Source organism: Hoplias malabaricus, chromosome 1 (assembly GCF_029633855.1).
Source record: "Hoplias malabaricus isolate fHopMal1 chromosome 1, fHopMal1.hap1, whole genome shotgun sequence".
Classification (NCBI taxonomy): Eukaryota; Metazoa; Chordata; class Actinopteri; order Characiformes; family Erythrinidae; genus Hoplias; species Hoplias malabaricus.
This window is the reverse complement of record NC_089800.1, coordinates 38,380,762-38,407,455: the sequence shown is the minus strand read 5'-3', so window position 1 is coordinate 38,407,455 and position 26,694 is coordinate 38,380,762. Positions and strand designations below refer to the sequence as shown.

The 26,694-nt window shown below is 38.7% G+C and overlaps 1 protein-coding gene across 3 annotated transcripts; it reads right to left on the bottom strand.

Moving 5' to 3' along the window:
• Positions 1-1,280: 1,280 nt before the first annotated feature.
• On the bottom strand, positions 1,281-24,874 carry nek8 (NIMA-related kinase 8). 3 transcript variants are annotated; one of them, XM_066662477.1, is made up of 15 exons: positions 24,752-24,874; positions 23,812-24,022; positions 23,191-23,423; positions 20,557-20,688; positions 20,254-20,462; positions 20,084-20,163; positions 18,943-19,130; positions 17,940-18,087; positions 17,190-17,266; positions 15,777-15,894; positions 15,513-15,663; positions 12,700-12,863; positions 9,556-9,708; positions 7,086-7,244; positions 1,281-2,790 (listed from the first exon to the last, which is right to left on the bottom strand). In XM_066662477.1, the coding sequence occupies exons 2-15, from the start codon at positions 23,945-23,947 to the stop codon at positions 2,762-2,764; spliced, it is 1,977 nt and encodes a 658-aa protein (XP_066518574.1). In that variant the 5' UTR covers positions 23,948-24,022; positions 24,752-24,874; the 3' UTR covers positions 1,281-2,761. The 3 variants fall into 3 exon arrangements, with proteins under 3 accessions (XP_066518574.1, XP_066518572.1, XP_066518573.1); XM_066662475.1 differs by having other exon boundaries at positions 23,812-24,017; positions 24,752-24,839; XM_066662476.1 differs by lacking the exons at positions 1,281-2,790; positions 7,086-7,244 and adding an exon at positions 8,963-9,336 and having other exon boundaries at positions 23,812-24,017; positions 24,752-24,839.
• Positions 24,875-26,694: the final 1,820 nt, after the last annotated feature.

Here is a 26,694-nt window from a genome sequence, read left to right as displayed (position 1 = left end):
TTTAGGTATAAAACTTAACTCCGCCCACACAGCTATGTGGGCGGTGCCTCACGTATCTATCCCCCTTTCCTCCTCCCTCCCCCCACCCCCTTCTCTCTCCATTTTCCTTTTTTCTAACATGATATGACATATGTTTAAATTATTTCTGTAACTATATTATTTATCGTAGGGATATCTCTATACCTAAATCGAAAATAACATTGAAGAGTCTCATTCCACAATGCGGCACAGCCGGTTGTAACCTGGAGGATTTTGGAATTCACAAATGTCACTTTGTTTAAAAAAAACAAACAACAACAACAAAAAAAAAACATTATATCACGTATAGTTCCCCTACATGTAAACTCCAGTCCTAGACCCATTCACGAAAATCATGAAAAAGCCAAAAGAAAAATCTTTTATTTACATAATAGCTGTATGCCTAGGCGCATAAGAAAGTCTCCATTTTGAAAAGCTGTTACCTGACACGTACATATTTATTTACATACAATAACGCACGATGTAAGCAGCATAAACACTTCAAGTATTGATAGCATCAATCATTTCTTCATGACAGTGCAGTATTCTTATTTTGGGTTAAGTACTTATCATGTACTGGATCAAGTAACTGGATTGATTAACCAACACTTGATTACACTATATATATAATGCCCTATACCCCATGCATAGCATTTACTATACATGGCATTGAGTATGGTGATTTCTTGAGGCCCTTGTCAGCTTTGTTTTTAACCTTAGCTTTTTTTTTATTGATCACTTGTCAGCTGTTCGTGACTTAGCTTTATTTTTCACAAGTCCTGAGCTTAACTCCAAAAGCGTTATAGTGTTATATTGCCAACTGTAAACATTTGCAGTCATTTTATCGATCACATGACAGCTGTGTGTAGACTTCAGCTCTATTCTGAACATTAGTGAGGGACGTGTTAGTTGGTGAGAGGTCTCCCTCTATCGGTAGATGTGCTTTGTTCCCACAAAGGTTATAAAAGCGGGTGGCCATTTCCCCCGAAACAAAGCGGCTGTAATATTCAGTATCAGGGAATGTGCATTGTCCGGGACTATGGTGCTCTTCAGAGTCCTTCAGCACCCTCTCTTTCCGCAGGAACTTCCATAAAAAGGCGAAGGAAGACTCCACACACTCGCCGAGCAACAGCCAACGCGCAGAGTAACGCATTGCCACTGAATTACATCATTGCATGACGGAATCCTGCGCTTTCAGTGGACAGCACAGGGAGTGAATGAATATGTAAAAACAGGATACTTCATTTGTAATGTAAGGGATTTAGACATATTTCTTTATTTACATTTTCAATCTTTCCAGAAGACATTTGACATAATAAAAGTCTACAAAAAAACAAAACAAAAAAAAAAAACAAAACACTATTGCTCTTCCATTTTGGAATGATTATGTTCGTCAAGCAATGTAAAGAGCAGGGTGAGGTGAACTGTAGGTCCCAGCTGGGCATAGTGGAAGGTCATAAAATACATAATGCCACAGACTGAGCTACAAGATGGTTCTGACTGAGGACAGACCTGTAGTCTCTTGGTGCTGGGGACTTTAAACCCCTGGCTGATTCCCCTGGGTGTGACCCAAAACACCTATCAAAAACATCACTGAGGATTCATCCAATGATTCTTCTGAAATCCTTCTGAAGTTTTCCCCACTTTCTACAGTTTAGTAATAGCTTAACACTAGATTCTGGAACACTGCTGTGAGGATTTATTTGCATTCAGCCACAAGAGCAATGATGATTAGTTGTAGATCACAGCCACCACCCACTCATCCCAAGGGTCCTGGACGGAGATCCATTACTCCACTGCTCCACAGGGGTCTTACATACTCCTGTAGCTCATGTTTGGCACTGAGCATGGTGATATTAGCCTTAGGTAAAGCTGCTCCATAGTGTCCCATTTTATTGGTCAAAGCTTTTCTCTGAACATTTTAGCAATGAGTGCACCTTAAAGTAACTGAATTTACTTGTAAGTATTTACAAACATCTGGATAAGGTACACATGTAAATCTAAATGATAAATCCAAAATGAAATCTAAATGAAAAATCCAATTCTTTCATGGAGGATCTTACACGTACTCTTCAGGTATCTTTGGTACTCAGCTTTGTCATGAGTTTTTTTGAGAAGCATTGTTTTCAGTCTAGGCATAAACTCACAAAACCTGTATAACTTCCTGGGAGGGACTTGTAGGTTTAAACAAAGTGACTCAAGGTGCTTTCAATTTAATGCAAGAGCTGAGAACTAGTGTAAGAAGTATGTATTTACTCTCCTTGGGTAGTTGACTTATAAGGCATCCACTTTCCCTTATTACATTTCAAACGCTTCTGAACACAGTATTACACTGTGTACGTGTTGTGTAAATGCTCCAAAAGAAATTCTCAGAAATTACCTAGAAAAAAAAAATCTTAATCCTAATCTGAATTTAGATTAGAACTAAAAGTGTTTTTTCAAATACCTCTTTTTTTGGCAGTGTTAATACGCTGGCATTATAACATTTTGGCACATAACTGACAAAAGGCATTAAATAAGACTTAGATATTAAATGAGAAGTAGATGTCAACTCTTCAGACACTATTGGACTTTCCAATAACTGTTATAATACTTTGAAAGTCTTTAAACACATCCTCTGGGAAGTCGTCAGCATCTTAACTCCACCAACCCTTTGTCAGTGTAATATTCAGGAAAGGAAGTCTTGAAATGGTGCTTGTCCTCCTCTTGCAGTCGTCACTGAATACCTCAACACATGGAGGGATCACTTGGGGATAGGCTCTTCAAAAAAGGCTGTAAAAGGGAGTATAGATATCATCAGTGCTATTACACAAACATAATTCATAGTAGAATGTTTACATTTCCTGTCCAGGAAAAACTGCTATGGAGGTTAAGCCATAAATCAACCATACAAACGACCAAACATTTTAAGTCATAAAATCCTGTAAAATGCTTTGAAACTATGTTAAAATCCCTTAGTATTGCCCAAGGAGGACAAAGGTCAATACACGACAAACAAGTGCTGCTGCTGATTGTACTGAGAGGAACAAGCCATAGTGAACTGCCTCCTCTTAAGTTAATTAGGTGCAGTTAGTGAAAAGCCCCTAGGCAACTGAGGCATACAGAGACCTAATGTATGAACATTGTGTTAAGAACCAAACAGGACACAAAAGCCTTTCATATGCCAGTATCAGTGCCTATTTACATTTCAGGCCCTGAAGCACAGATACAAACATATCAAACAAAACTTCCATAAAACAAATCAAAAACAGCAGAGCAAATAATGCACTGACTGAAGTTACTCAACTTGTAATAATGTGTGCATAATGTCCACATGGATAGTCATACCAGAAAAATCTGGAAAAACATTTCTAATTTGTAAAAAAGAAAAAAAAAAAAAAAAAAAAAAGTCCAAGCTATGTTATGCCTTTTCTAACAGTCAATTAATTATGTAATATTTACACAATATAAAGGTTATCCCATGTTTTCAAATGATTAAAAATAAATAAATAAATAAAAATTGGAGATGCAAAGTTTTGTAACAAAATATATGCCCATTTTATATTTATTTATACTTAGATTTACTTAAACTTGCTTTTAGTGCTGTCAAAAAATACAAATTAATCGCACATTTTCTGAAATGAATCATTATTAATATTTAAAGAATAAATGTTTAATAATGGATATTTAAAAGTAAAATAAACAAATCAATTTAAGATCAACACAGTGGAATTCTATTTATTTATCTGCTGATTTAAAAATATAATCACAAAAATAAATTAAAAATGTTTGTACTTCCTTGTATTTTGAGAAACTGGGGAGAGCAATTCTATTATAATTATACACAAAATAAGATGTAAAATATCCTATGCCAATCCATTAGAGGTACCACACACTCTTTCTATCTGCAGCTACCAAAATTCCTGTTGAACTCTACAGCTCAACACTAAGGTTGCTGTGGCTGTTTATGATCCAATCAGCTACCAGCTATCCTTAACAACTACGGTTACTCATTGAGCCCAGCCCAAGCAGGCTCCTCCTCTTGTTGGTGTTTTGCTGAATAAAACCCACAACACCTCCAGAAGGCTCAACAGTGAAGTCTGGGATCCCAGACCCACCCACCTCCAAGCCAGCTTTTACAGTCCTACCTTACCCTTTTCCATCAACAACCGTAAATCCACAGTGGACTCCCTGGTGACTAAGGCTGTACCTAGCCCCACTGGCACCGTTAATGCATGCTCAGTGCCATATCATATTAACAATATCTCAGTATAGTTTTGATGATTTTTGGAGTAGAATTCCCTAATCTCCTGAGTAAAAGTTTCAGGGAGAAATTTAGAATAGGACACAACAGCTATAATAGAGAAAATCTACACTACAGCACAGCTCATGGCTCAAACATAGAAGGATTAAGTGACGTAGGAGATGAAAGAGATGTGAATGTGTGCACATTCAGTCAAGGGAGAGAGAAAGAGGGAGTTAATTATGATATTTAATACATATTTCATCCATCCATCCATCCATTATCTATAACCGCTTATCCAAATTAGGGTCGCGGGGGGTCCAGAGCCTACCTGGAATCATCGGGCGCAAGGCGGGAATACACCCTGGAGGGAACGCCAGTCCTTCACAGGGCAACACAGACACACACACATTCACACCTACGGACACTTTCGAGTCACCAATCCACCTGCAACGTGTGTTTTTGGACTGTGGGAGGAAACCGGAGCACCCGGAGGAAACCCACGCGGACACGGGGAGAACACACCGACTCCTCACAGACAGTCACCCGGAGCTGGAATCGAACCCACAACCTCCAGGCCCCTGGAGCTGTGTGACTGCGGCACTACCTGCTGCGCCACCGTGCCGCCCATACATATTTCAGCATAAATAACTGAACTCAACAGTGAGAGTTGAGTTCAATGAGAGAAACACAGAGGTTTAATCCCAAATCCCTCCATCCTCCCTCTGTAGTGCACTACACACGTCCTGAAACGATTGAATCTAGATGTTAACACTGCTGTATATATTTCTAACACACATCATTTCTATTTATTCATCTGTGTGAATCTGAACTCTAGTGCTGTCTGTGTGTGTACAGTGTAGTTTATGACTTATGTAGTTCACTGTAGAGGGAGTGAGGAGCTGTGTGTGTACAGTGTAGTTTATGACTGATGTAGTTCACTGTAGAGGGAGCGAGGAGCTGTGTGTGTACAGTGTAGTTTATGACTGATGTAGTTCACTGTAGAGGGAGCGAGGAGCTGTGTGTGTACAGTGTAGTTTGTGACTGATGTAGTTCACTGTAGAGGGAGCGAGGAGCTCAGTGTAGTACAGTGTAGTTTGTGACTGATGTAGTTCGCTGTAGAGGGAGCGAGGAGCTGTGTGTGTACAGTGTAGTTTGTGACTGATGTAGTTCGCTGTAGAGGGAGCGAGGAGCTGTGTGTGTACAGTGTAGTTTGTGACTGATATAGTTCGCTGTAGAGGGAGCGAGGAGCTGTGTGTGTACAGTGTAGTTTGTGACTGATGTAGTTCGCTGTAGAGGGAGCGAGGAGCTGTGTGTGTACAGTGTAGTTTGTGACTGATGTAGTTCGCTGTAGAGGGAGCGAGGAGCTGTGTGTGTACAGTGTAGTTTGTGACTGATGTAGTTCGCTGTAGAGGGAGCGAGGAGCTGTTTTTGGACTGTGGGAGGAAACCGGAGCACCCGGAGGAAACCCACGCGGACACGGGGAGAACACACCAACTCCTCACAGACAGTCACCCGGAGCTGGAATCGAACCCACAACCTCCAGGCCCCTGGAGCTGTGTGACTGCGGCACTACCTGCTGCGCCACCGTGCCGCCCATACATATTTCAGCATAAATAACTGAACTCAACAGTAGTGACATTGTTTTTTCATTGCTAAATACAACTGTGGCATGGTGGTGCAGCAGGAAGTGTCGCAGTCACACAGCTCCAGGGACTTGGAGGTTGTGGGTTTGATTCCCGCTCTGGGTGACTGTCTGTGAGGAGTTGGTGTGATCTCCCCGTGTCCGCGTGGGTTTCCTCTAGGTGCTCCGGTTTCCTTCCACAGTCCAAAAACACACGTTGGTAGGTGAATTGGTGACTCAAAAAGTGTCCATAGGTGTGAGTGTGTCAGTGAATGTGCGAGTGTTTGTTGCCCTGTGAAGGACTGGCGCCCCCTCCGGGGTGTATTCCTGCCTTGCGCCCCAATGATTCCAGGTAGGCTCTGGACCCACCGCGACCCTGAACTGGATAAGCGGTTACGGATAATGAATGAATGAATGAATGAATGAATGAAATACAACTGTAAAAAGAGTGAATTATTGGAGGAAGTTGTGGCCAAATTTGGTAGAGTGATAAATTAGCACAATGTAATGTAATGCCTTAAATTCCCACGTGTTAATGTTGACTAATTTTGTTACATCCTTTGGAATGTTAAGGAATCAACTGAACCACCAACAATATGCAGTGTCCACGTAAATTATGTGACATCTGCATTAGTACGCTCTTTTAGAAATAGACGCGAGGCAGGAAACACACTATAGACAAAGAGCCAGTCCATCGTAGAGCATTACATACACTCAATGTGTGTGATTTCACATAGCCAATTGACTTAACGTGCTTTTGAAATGTGGGAGGAGTCCTGGGAACCTGTAGGAAACCTATGCAGAACACACAAAACTCCTCAATGACAATGACCCAAGGAGGGGATGGAAGCCAGGACCCCAACACCCGAGTGCGGAACACTACAGAGTAATCTACCATTGTATCCAATATAAGGGAGCTTAACTCTCTTTGCTGCAACAACAGTCTCTGTTCTACCGAGAAGACATTATATTACATGTTGGAACAATTCTGTGAGGATACGATGGCATTCAGCCACATAAACCTTTGTGAAGTCTGGATGCACTTTACAAAACCTGAATTCACTACTTAGAATTGGTGCAAAATATAACTGTCTGAATATATAGTGTACTACAAGAATTCATTACAAAAAATTTTCTCCATACAAGGAAAAAAAATAGTAGGTCTGGGTCTCTCCAGATCCTTTTCACAGAGCAGACAAGAGACAGATTAGGCTAAATTACCTTTTACAGCCAAGAGTGTGTTGCCATGGCAACAAGCCACCGATGTAACCGTGAATGGGTGGCTCTCATCAAGCTGCACAGCCTTTGGTATCCCAGAATCCTCCTCCTTCCTCCCGAGGCGGCCACGAGCTCCTTTCCCCCAGGTGTACACCTCTCCCTCTGAAGGACAAGAGTATGTGTTATTTACTAATACTGCAAATACTCTGCTAAATTTGATTTAAAGCAGGTTCAGATGAATGGAAATATTCTCATTCAAAATTCAAAGATAAGAAATAGCACACTTAACACTTGAACACAGAGGTTTCAGGCTCATAATTACTTTTTTAAATGTGAACCATGAGTAAAAGTATTTTAATGGGACTGAAAAAATTGGTTGTTACTGATTGTGAAATTGTAGTTGTTACTAAAATGTACTATGGAATTCACATCTTTATAGCAAACGTCTATGATTTTGGGGAAGTGCTGTTCTCTGGTTTGTTTACTTGGAACTGTTGGAACTGTATGTCTGACAGAAAATAATGTTTCTTATGTGTACGTGGCTGAAATTTAACTTGTCTGTATGATTTTATTCACAGTTTGAATTACCACAAAAACTGGTTTGTAACTCAAGTTAGTTTTTTAGCACTTGCAGTCTGTGTTTACTTTCATGCAGTTAGCGCTCTTTCGAATTTAGAGTCAGTTCCATCTACAGTAAAAATAAATCAATATTACCCACTTATGGAGCAGCAATAGAGCAATATATTCATCTTGGTTCATGCTTTTCAATATTTGGAAGGCTCTTTGTGGTCTAAAACCTCTACATGCCATTTCCCTGCCGTAAAAAAAAAAAACTTTGTAAACACATTAGACTGGTTTTAAGCATGCAAACAGCCAGGAGAGCTAGGAAATATAAATGAATTTTATAAAAAGTGCTTTTTTTATTTGTCATAAATGTTGCCTTTCAGTGGCATTTAGCCTTTCAAAAAATGGCCCACATATCATGTACAGGGGTTGGACAATTAATTTTTAGACCACAATAATTTATTAGTATGGTGTAGGGCCACCTTTTGCGGCCAATACAGCGTCAATTCGTCTTGAGAATGACATATACACGTCCTGCACAGTGGTCAGAGGGGTTTTAAGCCATTCTTCTTGCAGGATAGTGGCCAGGTCACTACGTGATCCTGGTGGAGAAAAACAATTTTTACTGACTCGCTCCTCCAAAACACCCCCAAAGTGGCTCAATAATATTTAGATCTGGTGACTGTGCAGGCTATGGGAGATGTTCAACTTCACTTTCATGTTCATCAAATCAATCTTTCACCAGTCTTGCTGTGTGTATTGGTGCATTGTCATCCTGATACACGGCACCACCTTCAGGATACAATGTTTGAACCATTGGATGCACATGGTCTTACTGGTGCAATGTGCAATTACTGAAGATTGGCCACCAGGCTGGTCCAATTTAGCCATGAAACCTCCCACACTAAAATGACAGGTGTTTCAGTTTCATTGTCTAACCCCTGTATATTTGACAAACAGCAACCCAAAAACAGCTGTATGAAAACGTCTGTATACCAATGGTCAAATGGTTGGTTTTCTTACTGAAATAGGTTTATACACAAGGAAACATCAACACAGCATTTGTTTGCAAAATTCAGTGCACAATTCCTATTTAATTATTCGTTCATTCATTCATTCATTCATTCAGTCACCCGGAGTACCCACAACCCGCAACCTCCAGCTGTGTCCTGTAGCTGTGTGACTGCGACACTGCCTGCTGCGCCGCCTTGCCGCCCCTATTTAATCATATTTAACATAAAGAAAATAAAATGTATTTTTGTCTATTTTTATTCTTTTTTTATAGTTTTTCCTTTAAATATTAACAAAAGTTCTCAGAAAAAAGTTTATACTTATTTTAGAAACTCCACATTTATTATTATGATCATTTTAAAAAAATGGATGGCGTGGTGGCACAGCAGGTAGTGTCATAGTCACATCTGGACCTGGAGGTTGTGGGTTCAAGTCTCACTCCAGGTGACTGTCTGTGAGGAGTTTTGTGTGTTCTCCCCGTGTCCGCGTGGGTTTCCTCTGAGTGATCTGGTTTCTCCCAACCAAAAGCACACATTGGCAGGTGGATTGGCTACTCAAAAGTGTCCATATGTGTGAGTCGTCCTGTGAAGGACTGTCGCCCCCTCCAGGCTTTGTTCCTGCCTTCCGCCAGTGAATCCAGAAGGGCTCCGGACCCAAGTGACCCTAAATTGGATAAGCGCTTACAGACAATTAATTAATTAATTATTTAGAAATTGGTATAGAAACTCCCCAAATTTTGGAATTTCATTAGACCTGCCTAAATTTTCACATATAGCTGAATAAGTAATATTAAATTATTTTGCTCATACCTGATACTGATTTACTGCTTAGCAAACATATTAAACTTCTACACATGTAACATTCTCAGTATGCTCTGATTTGAGGAACATGAATGTACCTGCTCCAATGGCCAGAGTAAAGGCATCTCCACATGCTGCCATGGTGATGCCCTGCAGTCCTGGCACAGGAAAGGGTACTCTGCTACTGCGGCGAGAACTGCAGCCAAGCTGCCCGTGCTGGTTACTGCCAAACGTGAAACACTGACCTTTCTCTGCGTTAAGAGCACATAGCACATTAACATAAGTTCATATTTTTAACATGATCAAAGGTTCTTTCTTTTGAAAGTTTCTTATTACATTTCCATAAATTCTACAGTGGTGTGAAAAAGTGTTTGCTCCCTTCATGATACATTTTTTTGCATGTTTGTCACTCTTAAATGGTTCAGATCATCATTTATTCTTGGCACTCTGCCATGCAGGCCATTTTTGCCCAGTCTCTTTCTTATGGTGGAGTCATGAACGCTGACCTACATGAGGCAAGTGAGGCCTGCAGTTCTTTGGATATTGTTGTGGGGTGGTTTGAAGTCTCTTTTGTGACCTCTTGGATGAGCTGTCACTGCACTCTTGGGGTAATTTTGGTCATCCGGCCACTCTTGGGAAGGTTCACCACTGTTCCACGTTTTCGCCATTTGTGGATAATGGCTCTCATTGTGGTTCTCTAGAGTCCCAAAACTTTAGAAATGGCCTTATAACCTTTTCCAGACTGATAGATCTCAATTACTCTCTTTCTTATTTGTTTCTGAATTTCTTTGTGTCTTGGCATGATGTCTAGCTTTTGAGGATCTTTTGGTCTACTTTGCTTTGTCAGGCAGATCCTATTTAAGTGAATTCTGAATTCAGGTGTGGCAGTAATCAAGCCTTGGTGTGGCTAGAGAAATTGAACTCAGGTGTGATAAAACACACAGGGCCATGTAGGTTTGGATTTTTTTCCCCTTAATAATAAAAATCTTCATTTAAAAACTGCTTTTTGTGTTTAGTTGGGTTGTCTTTGACTAATATTTAAATTTATTTGATGATCTGAAACATATAAGAGGGACGAACATGCAAATAAACAAGAAATCATGCAAGAAAGGGGCAAACACTTTTTCACACCACTGTGTGTATATATATATGCGTGATGGGACATGAGGAGTAGAGAAGTAGAGAAGACTTTGTATTGGAGGCATTGTGTAACTGGAAGCCAGTATACCTGGTGAAGAACGGGAGTGATATGAGCTGACTTCTTAGTGGATACCAATTATATTGAATATGTTGAAGAGGATGGATAGAATAAAGAATTACAATAATCTAATCTAAATTCAAGCTCTACTTTTGCTCCAGATCTTAAAAGACTCCACAGATATTGCACTGTGAATATGAAAGGTATATGTAACTGTCAAGATGCAGTTACTGAGAAAAGTGTATAAACAAAAAAGATAAATGCATTTGAAAATATGTGGGATATGAGAAGCAAAAAAATGCAACCAAAAACAAAGAAGGGGTGAAAAATGACCCTGTAGCTTTCTCAGAAAAGTCTCCCAAAATAAAAAGAAAGTAATTTAAGTAAAAGTTGGACACAGTAAACAGACATGAAAAATATGATATTATATCAGAACTGCAACTTAATAAATTAGAATATCATCAAAAGGTTAATCTATTTCAGCAATTCATTTCAAAAAGTGAAACTCATTATATAGATGCATTACAAAGAGAATGATCTATTTCAAGCGATGATTAAGGCTTACAGCCAATGAAAACCCAGAAGTCATTATCTCAGAAAAACTAAAATAATCAACACAAAACACCTGCAAAGTTTTCCTAAGCCTTTAAAATGGTCCCTTTATCTAGTTCAATAGGCTACACACTCATGGGGAAGACTGCTGACTTGACAGATGTCCAGAAGGCAAAAAGGTCATTGTCACACTCCTGCTGTATCTAAGCATATTAATGGAAACTTGAGTGGAAGGAATAGGTATGGTAGAAAAAGGTGCACAAGCAACAGGGATAACCACAGCCTTGAAAGTATTGTTAAGAAAAGGCCATTCAAACCTTTGGGGGAGATTCACAAGGAGTGGATTGCTGCTGGAGTCAGTGCTTCAAGGGTCACCACAAACAGGCGTGTCCAGGACATGGGCTACAACTGTCACATTCTTTGTGTTAAGCCACTCATGACCCAGAGACAATGCCAGAAGAGTCTTACCTGGACCAGGTGAAAATGAAACTGGACTGTTGCTCAGTGTCCAAAGTCTTGTTTTCAGATGTAAATTTTGCATTTAATTTGGAAATCAAGGTCCCAGAGTCTGGAGGAAGTGTGGACAAGAGCCAATCTGCTTGAGCCTAGGCTGAAGTTTCCACAATCAGTGATGGTTTGGGGGCTGTGTCATCTGCTGGTGTTGGTCCACTGTGTTATATCATATACAAAGTCAGTGCAGCCATCTACCAGAAAAATTTAGAGCATTTCATGCTTCCCTCTGCTAACAAGCTTTAAGGAGTTGTGAATTTCATTTTCCAGCAAGACTTGGCACCTCTTCACACTGCCAAAAGTATCAATACCTGGTTTAATAACCACAGTACCACTCTGCTTGATTGGCATGTTTTTAATTGGTCCTATGTAATATTCAAATTTTCTGAGATAATGACTTTTGGGTGTAAGCCATAATCATCAACATTTAAAGAAATAAAGATTTGAAATAGATCACTCTGTTTGTAATTAATCTATATAATATATGAGTTTCACTTTTTGAATTGAATTACTGAAATAAATTACATTTTTGATGATATTCAAATTTATTTAGATGCACCTGTAGTTATTAACTTCCACTGAATATTACTTCAGAGAAGAACTGGACACTGGTGAACACAAACAGATATCATGTAATATTAATGGATATGTTAGAGACATTCATCATCAAATTCATCAAAGTCTTTGGGCTTTCAGTCCAGTCAGTGCTGATGAGTGCTGATATTATATGAATTATGTGGGGGAAGAGAATGTGTGATGTTATTGCCATTATACTATCAAAAATATTTACGTGTGATTATGAATTTCCTCAAAATTAACCTAGTCAGTCTGTAGTCATTAGACACCTGCAGGGAAAACAAGCCTTATCTTTATTAAAAATATTTTTAAAGGCCAATATTAATTTCAATTCACCTTGTTAAATTCTAATAACCACACATTAAGACACAGGAGATCAACAGATAAAAATGATTTGTTGTCTTACCCGTAACTGCAGCAGAGTGTGCTGTTCCGATGTCAATGTATACAATCTTCTCGACATTCAGGGGAGCTGACTGGACAGGCTGAAATGTATGGATCTCCTCCACCTGACAGCAAGCAGGCGGTTCCTCTGTGTCGTTGATCTTATCTAGTCCAAGTTTGTTAAACCTGTAAAACGTTATGTTAAAGGTTTTTCAAAGTGTAATTACTTGAGGAGCTTCAGGTGAGATGTCATTTCCAACTGAACATGAGCTTTTGGTCACTTTCAAAATACTGAGTAATAATTCATGTTAATCAAACACATGAATTCATTCAAAAGTGTAGAATTCAAACATTAATATTAATTGCTCTGCGTATCTTACATCTATAAAGATTAAGCATAAAAAGATATATGAAGATGATTAAACGCTGGAATCTGGACGGTACAGGCAAAGATCATTTCCTGTGATTAAACATCTTTTGATCACTTTTCACAAGAATGAGGCAAGAATGACAGGAATCAACATTCAGAACATGTTACTCAATGCAAGGAAATGCTGCTTGACAGGATACAGGTCAAGAGTTTAAAGTCATGAAATGCACAAAGAAATACAAAGAATTTAGTGCTTAACATTTTTAAAAGTGCTGAACATCTGTCCATTGTTAGTACACTTAAGGCTTTTTAAAAAGTTTCCCAGTGAAATTCAGTCAATTTCTCAGTGTGAAGACTGTAAATGTATGTTACTTGAAAGTATAACTTCAAATAAATAAGAGAATATGGAATAAATACTCTTGCACATTACTACAGTATATCTATATGAAACATTTTTTTTCAAAATGTATTAAATACATTTTCGTCAGGTCAGAAGAAGACTTTTGTATGCCTTTCCTCACTGCAGCTTCAGCTACTCCATGGATATGTTGAATTCGACTACTACACCCTTGATTCCATATGAAGTTCTGATTAACTGAATCAGATAGCAAATGTGGTAATTCACACACGAATGGACTTCAAAATCCTCAGGGAAATAAACAGAAAACGAAAAATGCAAAGAAAAGCTGAAGCTGTTAATAGAAAGTAGAAACCTGCAGTTGCCAAATGAAAATGGTGTCACAGAGCAATCTCATCAAAAAACTCCATATTTTTAGTGCCACTAAGTTTTTCCATCATATATACCTTCTGTTTTTGTGTTAAGATGCAACGATCTTTCAAAAACTGAATTATAAAAAATACAACTTTAAAGGAAAGACAACATAGGAAGTGGTCCAGGGTGCACTATGCATGCTAAGGACACTCCAGCCTTACCCTCAATCTTTCAGCCTGGCTGAGTTTTAATTAAAACCAGAATATTATACCTCAGCTAAATTTCATGATCAATAACTGGTTACATGCATATGTCTCTGGAGATTTTAGCGTGCTCTGAATAATCATACTACTCTAGTCAAGAACTGTTCATGAAGTTTTGACTCAAAAGCCAAAAGTGAAAATATTTGTGAAGCAACAAACATTTCAGCCAGCTACATAAAGTGTGTTGGCATATCTATGTACAACTACACATGACCACAAGGTGAGTGGGGTTATGAAATATATAGCACATGCATGCACTTTTGAGGAGGCTTAAAATGTTTCAAGAGCCATATTCAGATGGGATTTTATTTTATCTGATGTCCTGGGGTAAAGTAATTATTCCCAGAGTATCTCAGTAGTTTTAATCTTGTCTGAATAAATCATTTTAGTGGCTTTTTTTTCGAGAGGACATCCTCTAATTTCAGGAAAGATTCTGGAGTATTTTACATACTGTAGAAAGAGCAGTAAACTTAAACCTATGTTAAATTAATCCACTGTGAATATGGCAGAATATTCCACCATATCCCAGTTGTTTTTGTGGGTTTTCTCGAGAATGGAAAAACTCTGATGAGTCATTCAAGTAGGCGGTGAACCTCAGGTGCTGAACGACCCAGCACATTCAAATTCACAAGATGATATAAAGGATCACTCAGAGGAGGGAAACTTCTGTCGGATGTAGGGGAGGTTTATTCCACACCTGTTATGAACATGTATGCTACTCATTAAGTTGAATCCACGCTGTGTAAAAAAAATAAATAAATAAAAAAATTAAAAAAATCCCACACAAACATTCCAGTATCATGTCAGTGTCAATGCTGAGAGTTGAGAGTGGTGTGACAGCAGTGCGTGAATCAAGTAGTCTCTCCCATCTCTGATATTTATACCAAGATTTCTTACTAAACATCACTGATATCCTGTGGTAAAATGAAATTATCCTAGCTCCTCAAATTAAACTACTCCCGTATGAAGGCGGCTAAGGAAATAATGGTTAAAAGAAACGTTTATGATTGTGGGGAGACACAGTTCTTTCTGGTTGTTTGCATTCAGAAGCTGCCATGAGCAAAGAGAGCAATAGAAAGCCTAGAATACCAGACCACAACAGTTTTAAAATTAATTTTTACAGATGCTGGGGCTTTGTATACACATTAGACACATTGAAACACTGTTTCGAGCTCCAAACAGACTGCAGTGGAGCAAAGTGTGAAGAAACATCTTCAAAATTTTATAAAAAGTGCTTTTTGATTACAAACGTGCACGTCGACTTTAAGCCAACACACTGATAGATGTCAAACCATAATTTATTTGTATTTATCTGTACATATTTACCAAGCAAATAAATACCTACTGACCATTTAAATTGCTTAATGTATTTTCAGGTGATGCAAGTCTTCTGCACAGAATTGTACAAAAAATTAATTTAGCAGATATATAAGATCATTTAAATGCCATATAATAAGAGAATAAGTGCTGTAAAAACAAATGCGGTGTACCTGTTGCTGCCACAGGCCAGTATCTGGTGTTGGGTGCTAATGACCATAGAACAGTCCACTCCACACAACACACGCTGGGCCTCAAACTCAACAGGGATATTCACCTGCTGTGGGGCATTGTGAGTATCTTGAGTACCCATCCCTAGACGACCTGAGAGAGAGAGAAAGAGAGAATGAAAATAATATCAGACAGTGCTGTCACAGAGAAGGAGAGATACACAGGAGAACACAGCAATCAGAAGAGAGGGCACACTGCTAATTTACCATTGTCTCCTCTTCCCCATGAGAAAACCTCTCTCTCATTGGTCACAGCCAGCACATGCGACGCTCCACAGGACACCTGAATCAACTCATAGCCCAGGAGAGCCTCCACTATTTTGGGCTACACAAAGACAAAGGCAAAGTTAGGGCCAGGGAAGAAACATTGATCAGTCAAAAATTTCCCCTGGCAAGTGGTGGGAATGTTTAAGAAGCTTGTGTTTTAAAGTTTAAAGGGATAGTTTCTAAATAAAATAAACTTGTTTTTAACCCCAACAACCTTCAAAGTGTGCTTTATTTTCCACATAGGTTACAGTGCTCATGGAACTGACAAGTAAATCTTTTAATCCACCAATGAGAAAAACCTGCATGCTTACATTATCACACATGTTTAACACAATATTAAGATGTTAAAGGAACACTAGGTAGTATTTTACCTTAAAAAAACACCTTCAAAATCAATGTGATGCTTCACTGACCTGTTATATGGAGCAGAGAGCATTTGTCCTTGTTTTTCTGGGCTCAGAACTGCAGTAATCACACTATGTAACTTCTGCAGGAGTAATATTGGCGTTTTTTCTTGTTTCAGATTACTTAAGGTGGAACTGACTCTAAATTCAGGAGACCGCTAACTGCTTTATCTAAATCTCTACCAAACACAGACCTAGCTGTAATGTTGAGGATAGAACTCATGATCTGCAATGGCCAAGACATTTGCTTAGAACGTTACACCAATTAGGACCCCATTTAACATGCATTTCTAAGCTCAATCCTTGATTTCTACAAAGACTAATAAAGCGTGTATGGGCATTAGCGGTGAGCAAACAGGAAAATCAGACTCATGCTAGATGCTAGAGTTTTATTGGTGCTAGCACACTGTCTAGTGTATTAAACACAACCTGCATTTTACGTCGACCTTGTAAAAGTCAGAAACAGTAGGTCATATGTTGCTGCACTGTTTGTGCTGGTCATCCTCTAGTCCTTAGTCCGTCAGTGCTCATAGGTCACTACAGGCTGGATATTTTTGGTTGGTTGGCTTTTCTCAGTCCAGCAAGGAAACTGAGGTGTTTTAAAATTGTGTCAGATTCAACACGCATTTACACACCACCGCTATGTCACTGCAGAGCTAAGAAACAGCCACTAAGCAAATAGTACCTGCTCTGTTGTTGCCCTGTGAAGGTCTTGGCCACTGAGGAACAAGGTGAAAAGGGCTAACAATGTATGCATAGCAATACACTGCAGATGGAATACAGAATATCTTACAAAATGCACTACAATATTAAGTGAAGCTGATAAAATGGACAACAAATGAAGAAAGAAGGAGGTGGCTTCAATGTTATGGCTTAATTGAGATGTAAAAAACATTAATTTCTCATATCGTTCGCAGTTATTTCAAGAAGAATCCTAAAAAAAACTTACCTGTGTCACATCATTGAAATTGCCATGTCCAAGACAGCCATTGCTGCCACTTCCAAAAGTCATAATTATGCCCCTGTCTTTCAGACAAATGACAGAACTACTAGTTAAATCTGACTTATACAACACAAAACGTCAATCCTAAATCAGAGCTATAACTAATACTCTGCTGTCGGTCAACAGTAGTAATCTAGAAAAAGGCTTGTGTCCTTGGGTTGTGACACTGGACTAATGGTTGCCCACTGAAGTAATGGACATTAACATCAATAACACCCTGGGCAGGGTGCCAGTCCATCACAGGGCATCACACACTCACAAAGTCACTTACACACTCACACCTTTAGACAATTTTGAATAACCAATCCACCTCCCAGCATGTATTTGGAATGTGGGAGTAAAACCAGAGCACCCGGAGGACACCAATGCAGACACAGGGAGAACCCAACAAACTCCTCACAGACAGTGAACCAAAATGGGGTTTGAAACCACAACTCCAGGACCCTAGAGCTCTGTATCTTCAACACTAACTGTAGTTTCACTGCACTACTCATTCATTTTTTCATTGTCTGTAATCACTTATCCAGCTCAAGGTCGTGGTGTAAATATATTGTTACATTTATATGAAATAGCAAACCAGATAAAAATCCAGATTTTAAAGTGTTGATCTGTGTCATCAGTTTACTACATCCTGATTCAGCAATATTTTCTATTAAATCTTGCTCTACTTAAGCACAGACTGATGTGACAGTGTACCTGTCATGCAGGTTGTAAAGAGATCCCCACAGGAGACTGATTTGATGGTGACACCAGACTGGCCCTCCAGGAAGCGAGAGACAAATTGTGGCTGCATCTGCTCCACAGCACCAGGAAGAGATGGCTCGCCAGAGCCCACAGAAGGAGCCTGTTACAATGACACATCAAAGACACGTGTCAAAATATCTTCAGAGGTCATTTGAATGAGATGTTAAAGATTGTTAAAGTAACACTACGTTGTATTTTTACCTTAAAATTACAGTTTCAGAACTATTACGATGCTTCGCTGACCTGAAATGAGGGAAATAGAGCCTTTGTCTTTGCTGCTTCAGGCTCAGGACTGCAGAAACTTCACTATGTAACCTAACCTCCTAACCTTAGAGAAGGGTAGGAAACCACCTGGCAACTCTTCCTTCTCACCCTTGAATTTAGGACATTGCTGTAAAATTGACATTCAGCAACTGTAGGGGGAGCCCCAGAGCAGAAATATCAAGTGTTACCTAGTGTTCCTTTAAAGAAATCAATTTGTTTTTTTGTGAAAACATTCAATACAAGGACAAAACTTATTATTTAATTCTTAATCTGAAGATTTATATTTCAGCAACTAAAATAAATTGTCCTGTAACTGCCATAACTGATTCAATACCTACTTTATGTTTAATGGAAAAAACACATAAATGTTATTGCCTTAAATAATAAATCCAACCAAACCATTGGCTGATCCCAGCAAAACATGAAATGCTCCATTATAATAAATTCTGTATTTATTTAGCAAAGAGGTAGAAATTAATCCAGTTTTAGAGAATTATGATGATTTTTAAACCAGAGAGGATTTCACTAAGAGGCTTTAGACATGTGTTGGCTGTTGGTGTGGAGTTTTTATTAAGCGACTGGGACCAAACATAGGGCAAGATGAGAATCTGCTTGACTGAAATCAATCTACAACCTGCAGGCACACAGGGCCTTTCTAATAAAAGGCTGGTGACACGTAATGTAGACTAACCTCCCAGGTGATGAGTCGTCCAGATTTAGTGACGCCCATCTTTTGTGTGCGGCCCAGGGACACCTGCAGCACTTCTGTGTTTAGCATTGGCAGACGCAGAGGCGTGGAGATGCCGCTACCCCACGTATACACAGATGACAGCGGGAGGGAGTGCATCATCTTTGTTGAACTTAAACCAGACAGACCACCTGATGAAAGGCAGAACATACAGCACACTCTGAAAATGAGCAATATCCAAGTATTGTGCATGAAGCTAATAGGTCATGACAACGACTGATATATTTTCATAGCTAGGCCTTTCACAATAATTACATTACCAAGTCATCATACACTGTATTTACATTTCCCTAATCATTTCTGCTGACCTCAGTATTGCCCATTGTGTTTACTGCCATGTTTGTTTACACAATGATGAACGTCTCCAACACTTTATTCAGTTGCTCTGTTCTCTGGTCTCTTTCTGTGACTCTATGTGAGGAGTTTGGTGTGTTCTCCCGTGTCTGCGTGATCTTTTTCAGGGTGCTCCAGTTACCTCCCACGGCCCAAATCAAACACTGGTACACAGATTGGCTACTCAAAGTGTCCATAGGTGAATGTGTGAGGGTGTGATGTCTTTTGAAGGCATCGAGGGTGTGTCTCTGTCTTGAACCCAGTGAATCTGGGTAGGCTTCAGACCCCCACCGCAACCCTGAACTCAACAATGAATGAATGAATGAATGCATATTATCCGCATATTAGATTGAGAATGGTCTTATTTCTGGGACAATAAAATCGACTACAAAAAATGGCTATTGTGACAGGCCTAATCATAGCCATGTAAAACTGCAGGCTGTTCAAGAGTTCTATTTATTTTATTTTCTTCAAGGGTTCTATTTATTTTATTTTCTTCAAGGGTTCTATTTATTTTATTTTCTTCAAGGGTTCTATTGATTTTCTTTTCACAATATCCCAGAAATGTTACATGTAAATAGAAAAGCCTAATCAATCAAAATATTTGACTATATTCTTATTGAGCTGTTTGAAGCATTAAATATTTCCACATAGTGGAATATAGTGATAGTACTCTCTAATCTGATTCCTTAACATCTCTATGATTCTGTTTGAGAGTATGAATAATAGATGTTAGGGCATGAAATCTGACCTCTGGTTCTGGTTCCAGATACTCGTCCTCCGGGTCTGCTATGAGAGCCTGTCTGCATGGTCGAGAGTGGCTTTTCAATTCTGTGGGGAGCAGGATATTTAGTTAAAGTACTCCTGAACACCCAGATTCTAATAAATGTTCTTCCAATGAATCTAACTAAACCACCACACCTGCGCATTTTGACACTGCCAATATCAGTGTAGAGGTTAAGTAAGGGCCGGATGCAGATGGGAAGGGCCATGATCTCATTGAGCTGGGGGCGCTTTGAGGGGTCCAAATTGAGCATGTTGAGGATGAGTTGCCGGAGCTCTGGGCTGTATCGATCTGAAATGGGAGCAAACGTGCCACTCATGATCTTTAAAACCAAGGCCGGTAGGTTCTGAGAACAAAAAAAGATAAATCCCCTCAGCTTATCATCTAAATGTTGAGGCTGTCTTATAGTAGAATCAAAAAGCATGTAAAGGATGTCTTACAGCTGCCTCGAAGGCTCTTTTGAGGCTGGCAAGTTCATAAAGTACACAGCCCAGGGCCCAGATGTCACTCTTCTGGTTGTATGGTTTTCCTTCACACAGTTCTGGAGAGATGTAACAAGGTGTCCCGACAACCTGAATTTAGAAGCAGTAGAGGACTTTATTCACAAATCAGGTATGTTAAAAATCAATCAAGTCAATTATGCCCCAAATGCTCAAGTATTGTTGTGCTTGTAGAAAAAAGGATGAAATAAAATTTTATTTACAAAGCGCCTTTACAAGATTCAGGTTCCTAACTGCAATTGAGCATTGCTAAGGTGTTGTCGGCATGGAAATTCACTCTTTGAACATCAGACGCTTTTCCACTGCATTGTAGATTCTTGACTTAGCTTGGCTCTACTCTCATTTTTTTAGCAAATTTTGTACATTGTACATGAAATCAGGTACTTTTAGTACCTGCTCGCTCATGATTCCGAATCAGGTACAGACTAAACATGATGTGATATCCTTGTAGAGCGCTGACTGTTCAGAGAGATTGTCAATCACAGTGGAAACAACCTAACTAAATGATGAGGACAAACTAACCATTTGTAAAATTTCTAATCTACATTAATGCAGTGGTGGACAGTAACAAAAATAAATTTTACTGTACTTAAGTTGTTTTTTCGCATATCTGTACTTTACTGAAGTATTTCCATTTTGGGCAACTTTTTACTTTAACACTTCAAAATCAAATATCTTATTTTTTACTCCACTGCATTATGAAAATATGCTGTTCCTTTTGGTTTTAAGTGTGTGAATAAAACTATAATATGTATGAACAAATCTCTCAGCTCCGCTCAGCAGTGAATCTGGTTTATGGATCATGGGACGTGGATTATGACTCTGCAGATATCATTAATCACTTAAGACCAAGGGTGACAATCAGTTGCAGGTTTTTAAACAATGTTTATGAAGGAAGCTGTGGTTGTTATGTTATGGAATGCAGGTGTACTTGATGAGTCACCTTCTCCATGGCGAGAAAAAAATTAATCACACTGAGGCTGGTGCGAAACACATTCTGGGATATCTGACTCTCTCAAGTTTACAGAAGTGAAATCCCAGTGCATCTTCGATATTATGGGCAGAGCAAGAACAGATCTGGGTATTTGGACTGCACTTGGCTAGATGTGGACTTTTAAACGAAACTGTACATGGGCTGGGACTGATGATGTTTCCCAAGAACGTAAGAACACACAAGGACACATATTGAGAAACGGCCATTGCAGTCTGTGTTGATATTTAGTTATTTTTCTGGAGAGGTAGGAGTCAGGCATATGGAAGCAACCTCTGTGGGTTTGGAGGGAAACACCTTGGATGTATGTGACGGTTAATATAACATTGATTGCAATAATTTTTTAGCCTTTTCTGTTAATCAGTGTCAGACTAATTAATAACATTCTATTAAAAGACCAATGAATCAATAGTGACATGAGTCTTTTCAACTACAATACGTTGATTAAGCATGAGTCTTGTTACAGAAATGATAACAAGATATTAGAACCATAATAAATCATGGCACTTTTACTTTTGATACTTAAGTACATTTAAAGGTAGATAATTTTGTACGTTTACACAATTAGAGATCTAAATCGAGGACTTTGACTTTTACTGGAGTAAAAGATTTTACTTTAACTCAAGTACTTAGTTTGTGTACTTTGTCCACCACTGCAATAAAGATAACATTGTTTTTATCCGACTCACAAAAGTAGTTTGAAAAATGGCGCCATGGCCTTTAGAAGAGTTTCAAACATTCTTTGGAGTTGTGACTGACAAAGGACTCCAGCAAGAGGTGGATAGTGCAACAAGGAACGAAAAGACTGTACTGATCTGTCTGAACAGATGCATGGAGTTGTGATAGTCCCAAAAAACAGCAACAACATTCAAATACACAAAGAGTAAGCATCACTTAACCTCACCGCTGACGTTGTTTGCGGTTCCCATTAGAGACCATGTTTTTGGGAGCATCAATGGCTACATTTCGGGGGTAGCTGTGCTAATGGAAAAGATACCAAACACCAGATCCAAAAAGCCAAGCTGAACTGAGTCAAGTAGCAATGGAAAAGCAACACAAAATTCTTTCTCTGGTCAACAATGTGGCAAAGCAATAAAAAAGAAACAATATACATGAAGACATATGGAGTTACAAGGATTGTACAGTAGTCTGTAATGTCATGTTATGAATGTTTTATGAGCTTGGTTAACAACGTATAGCAAGAAACAGAATAATAATAAGCAGATCTAGTTAAAAGAAAGGCACAGCCTCATCAGTTAGTCAGTGGGTGTGAAGGTGAGGCACCCTGGCACATTCAGGTTTCTCTGTGAGCGACTGTTCTATATTAAGCATTGAAAAAGCTTATTCTTCGGGAAACAACTTTAGATTGATTTTTTTAAGTAATATAATAGCACTAAATTGAAAATTTCACTACATGAAATGCTTTACATGTAGCCAGTAAAGCTAAAACAAAAAGCAAGATGTTTAAAAATATATATATTTTTTGAAATGTCAAGTATTTGAAGCTGGTAAAATTTTGTTTGGGTCAGCATTGGATCAGTTAATAAGAGTGAAATTCACAGGCTAAATCATATGGTACTTACAGTGTAAGCTTTACTCTTGCTAACAAGAATTTTGGAGATTCCAAAGTCACCTATTTTGACAATCATCTGGTGCTTGTCTAGTAAAATATTCTGAGTCTTGAGATCACGATGAAGAATGAGCTTGTTGTGCACATGGTACAGGGCCAGCAAGATCTGCACAAAGAAGTGCAGTATGGTGTCCTCATCCAGGAGAGAGTTGCATCGCTTCTGGATGTAATCAGCCAGCGTGCCTCCTACAATAAACATAAGTGGACAGCCTACAGATCAGAAATACTGGAAGATCTATTTCTTATTCAGTATGCAGAAATAAGTTATTTCTTGAAGTCATACTACACTGCATCTATTTATTTATTTATTTATTTATTTATTTATTGTAAAAAGCGTGATCAACAGATATATCGTTAATGTCCACATAATTGGCTTGGTGAGATCAAGTGCACTTTGCTCATTTGTATAATTAAACATTTAAGCTCACCAAGTCTAATTCATCTATAATGAATGTATGTATTACTGTCCAAATACATCAGGAGATACAAACATAAATGTCTGAAAGCCCTCAGGCATTTGGCACTTGATGTGACTTGTATGAAAATGAAAAAAAGGGGGCAGGATATCTGATACCTGGTGCATATTCCATGGCGATCATAAGGGCTTTATCCTCCAGGAAATTCTCATAGTATTCAATAATGTTTGGGTGGTTGAGTAATTTGAGCACTTGGCACTCATTTTGAGCAGCAAGACGCTCATCCCGAGTCATCTGCTCCACTGGGATTTCCTTTAGAATCACCAGAGCTCCATCAGTCCGTCGCCGGCACAAGTGCACTATGCTGTTCTCAAAAAACACAATAAGTGATATATTTGTATTTGATGATTTAAAACAAAATATGAAAATATGTACAGAAAATTTGGAATTCCTGAGCTAATACATCATGATTGTTTGCATCTTTACCTAATACTACACATCGCCCAGGGTCATTACAGAAAGAAACCTTTCAAATTCAAATTATTGTCTTCAATAAGAAATTTGGAAATGATTAAACATACACTGACATACATGGCGTTATTGGTGTTGCAATGTCTAATACTTCTACCCATTACTGACCCTCTGGAATCATATAAAGCCGTTTAATTAGTCATAGCTAATAAGGCTCTCATAATAATGAGCTTGTCTCATCATCATAACATACACTTTCATAATAATCACACAGATTTGTGTTATTTTGAAAGAGTCAGTCGGGATAATGAAATAAAAACTCATCTATTTATGACGACTGGGTATCATTGTACATCATCACAAGGGTTGAATGGAGTGTTCACAGATATGAGATAGCAGCAGGTCAAATTTATGAGATCAGTATTTTAATGACGTAGTAAATGCTCTTTGGTAGAGAGAGAGAGAGAGAGAGAGAGAGAGAGAGAGAGAGAGAGAGAGAGAGAGAGAGGTTATCTTACTTAGTAAAGTTAATCGAACAATGGCAATGATTTCACGCTCTGGAAGCGGCGAGTTCAGTCTAAGCTCGCTATGAGCGGTCTAAGTATGTGTTAATATTGTGTTATTTACCCAAAGGCCCCTCTTCCCACCACTTTTATCTTCTCGTATTTCTCCATCTTGTTTGCTGCTGAAAAGTTACTGGTTTCTATGCAACGACTTACCCACCGCTACAGAGCGCGGCATGGGACAAACTGGGAGGGGGTGGGCAAGCAACGAGTTTTAAAATTCCCCATTTCATCACTTTGAAAAATAACAGTCTTCATAACGAACGTTACTTTAAAGGGAGTTTTATCTAAATGACCACCAACATTTTTGGTATAAAGTGAATCTAAGAGTTCAAGCTAAATGCAAAGTGATTTAAATTAAGGTAATTCACTGTGGCAGTGATAGTATGTCTATAAGGTTTGCCTCTAAAAGCTCCCTCACAGAAAGTTACATAAAATTGTGATAAATTTGCTGCTAATGTATTAGTTTATTATGCTTTTGTACAGCTTAAAACGTTTTCCCTTCAACATTTATACATTTCAACTCTGGTCAATGAAGAAAACCATGGTGCTTTAAAAGTGACTTAACTCTACAGCTTTGCCCAGTATTTAATTAGTTTGCTTTTACCTATTTATCTCTCAGCCATTGGCTTGAAAACTATGCCAAAGCCCCACAAGTTGATGGGATGGGTCCCTTAGGCTTGTGACAACACCAGATGTGTGAATCTTTATTTTTGACTGGGAAGTGGGGAAATGCATACCCATGGCACTGGCTTCTTATTTTGTTTATCACTGTTTATCACTTTGGTAAGGTGGATTGACTATACAAAAGTGAGTGTCCTCAGGGTGAGTGTGTGAGAGTGTGGTGCCATATTGATTGACTAGCACCTCATCCAGCATGTCTTCCTGCCTTTTAAAATCAATTACTTTCATTGAAATACACTTAAGAGAATGTAAAATATTAATTTTAAAATATTCAATATTCAAATTCAAATTTGCTTAATTACAGGTATTGAAATTATAAGGCAATGTTGACATGAATATTAGTATTTTTATGTGTTTCACTGAAAATAAATGATCATTGTACACCTTAATTTAACACTAGAGATTATGCTATATGCTATAAAGTTAGGGCCCACAACAACAACAACAGAAATTTTCCAATCTGTTTTTGCTCTGAGGCAGGTTCAGTGAGTATATGACTAGGTTTGAGTGTCTAGATGCTGATGAATAAATGACTGTCCCCTTGGGGCTGAGAGATAAAAAACCCTACCTACCTGCCTTTAGAATAGTTTCTTATTCTCTATGCAAAATCACCAAGAGGGGATTTGATTTACAGAACTCAATGCTTATATACACCGATCAACCATAACATATGACCACCTACTTGTTTCTTCACTTACTGTCAGTTTTCTCAGCTCCACTAACTGCACAGGGTACACAAACCACCATTCTGAAAGCTCTGTCATGCATAGGATTGACTTCGAATATTAGAACATTATAAAGGTAAACCAAATTCATGTAAAATACAATTAAATTATGGCACCTCACGTGTACTAGGAATGCAAAAAAACATGAAGCCTAAGAAGTAAGGAAGGAAACAGCACACTGTTGGGGATTTTGAGTTGCATGCATGTTTTTATGGGCAGCTTTGGTGATGCTGCTCTACTGCATGCTTTTACTGGGTTCCAGTGAAAGAACTCATTTTGCACATTCCTCACCAATGACTGATCTAGTCTGAGAACACACAATCGAGACACTGGAAACATGCCGCCAGGCTTGTCCTTAGGCTGTGTGAAAAGGTTCGCATCACATTACAGTATACATTACAGTATAAAACAACAGTGCAAATGAAAATCTATTGCTGCATAGTTTAATATCTCACACAGTAGAGATCCCACACTTCCACTAAAAATCAAGAACCCCCTCCCCTGCTGGCCACAAGTGGTGCTGTACTGGAAGTGAGGGTAGCTGTCAGTTTTTTTCCAGTTCACATCTATTCTCCTTCAGATATGAAAGATTAAAATA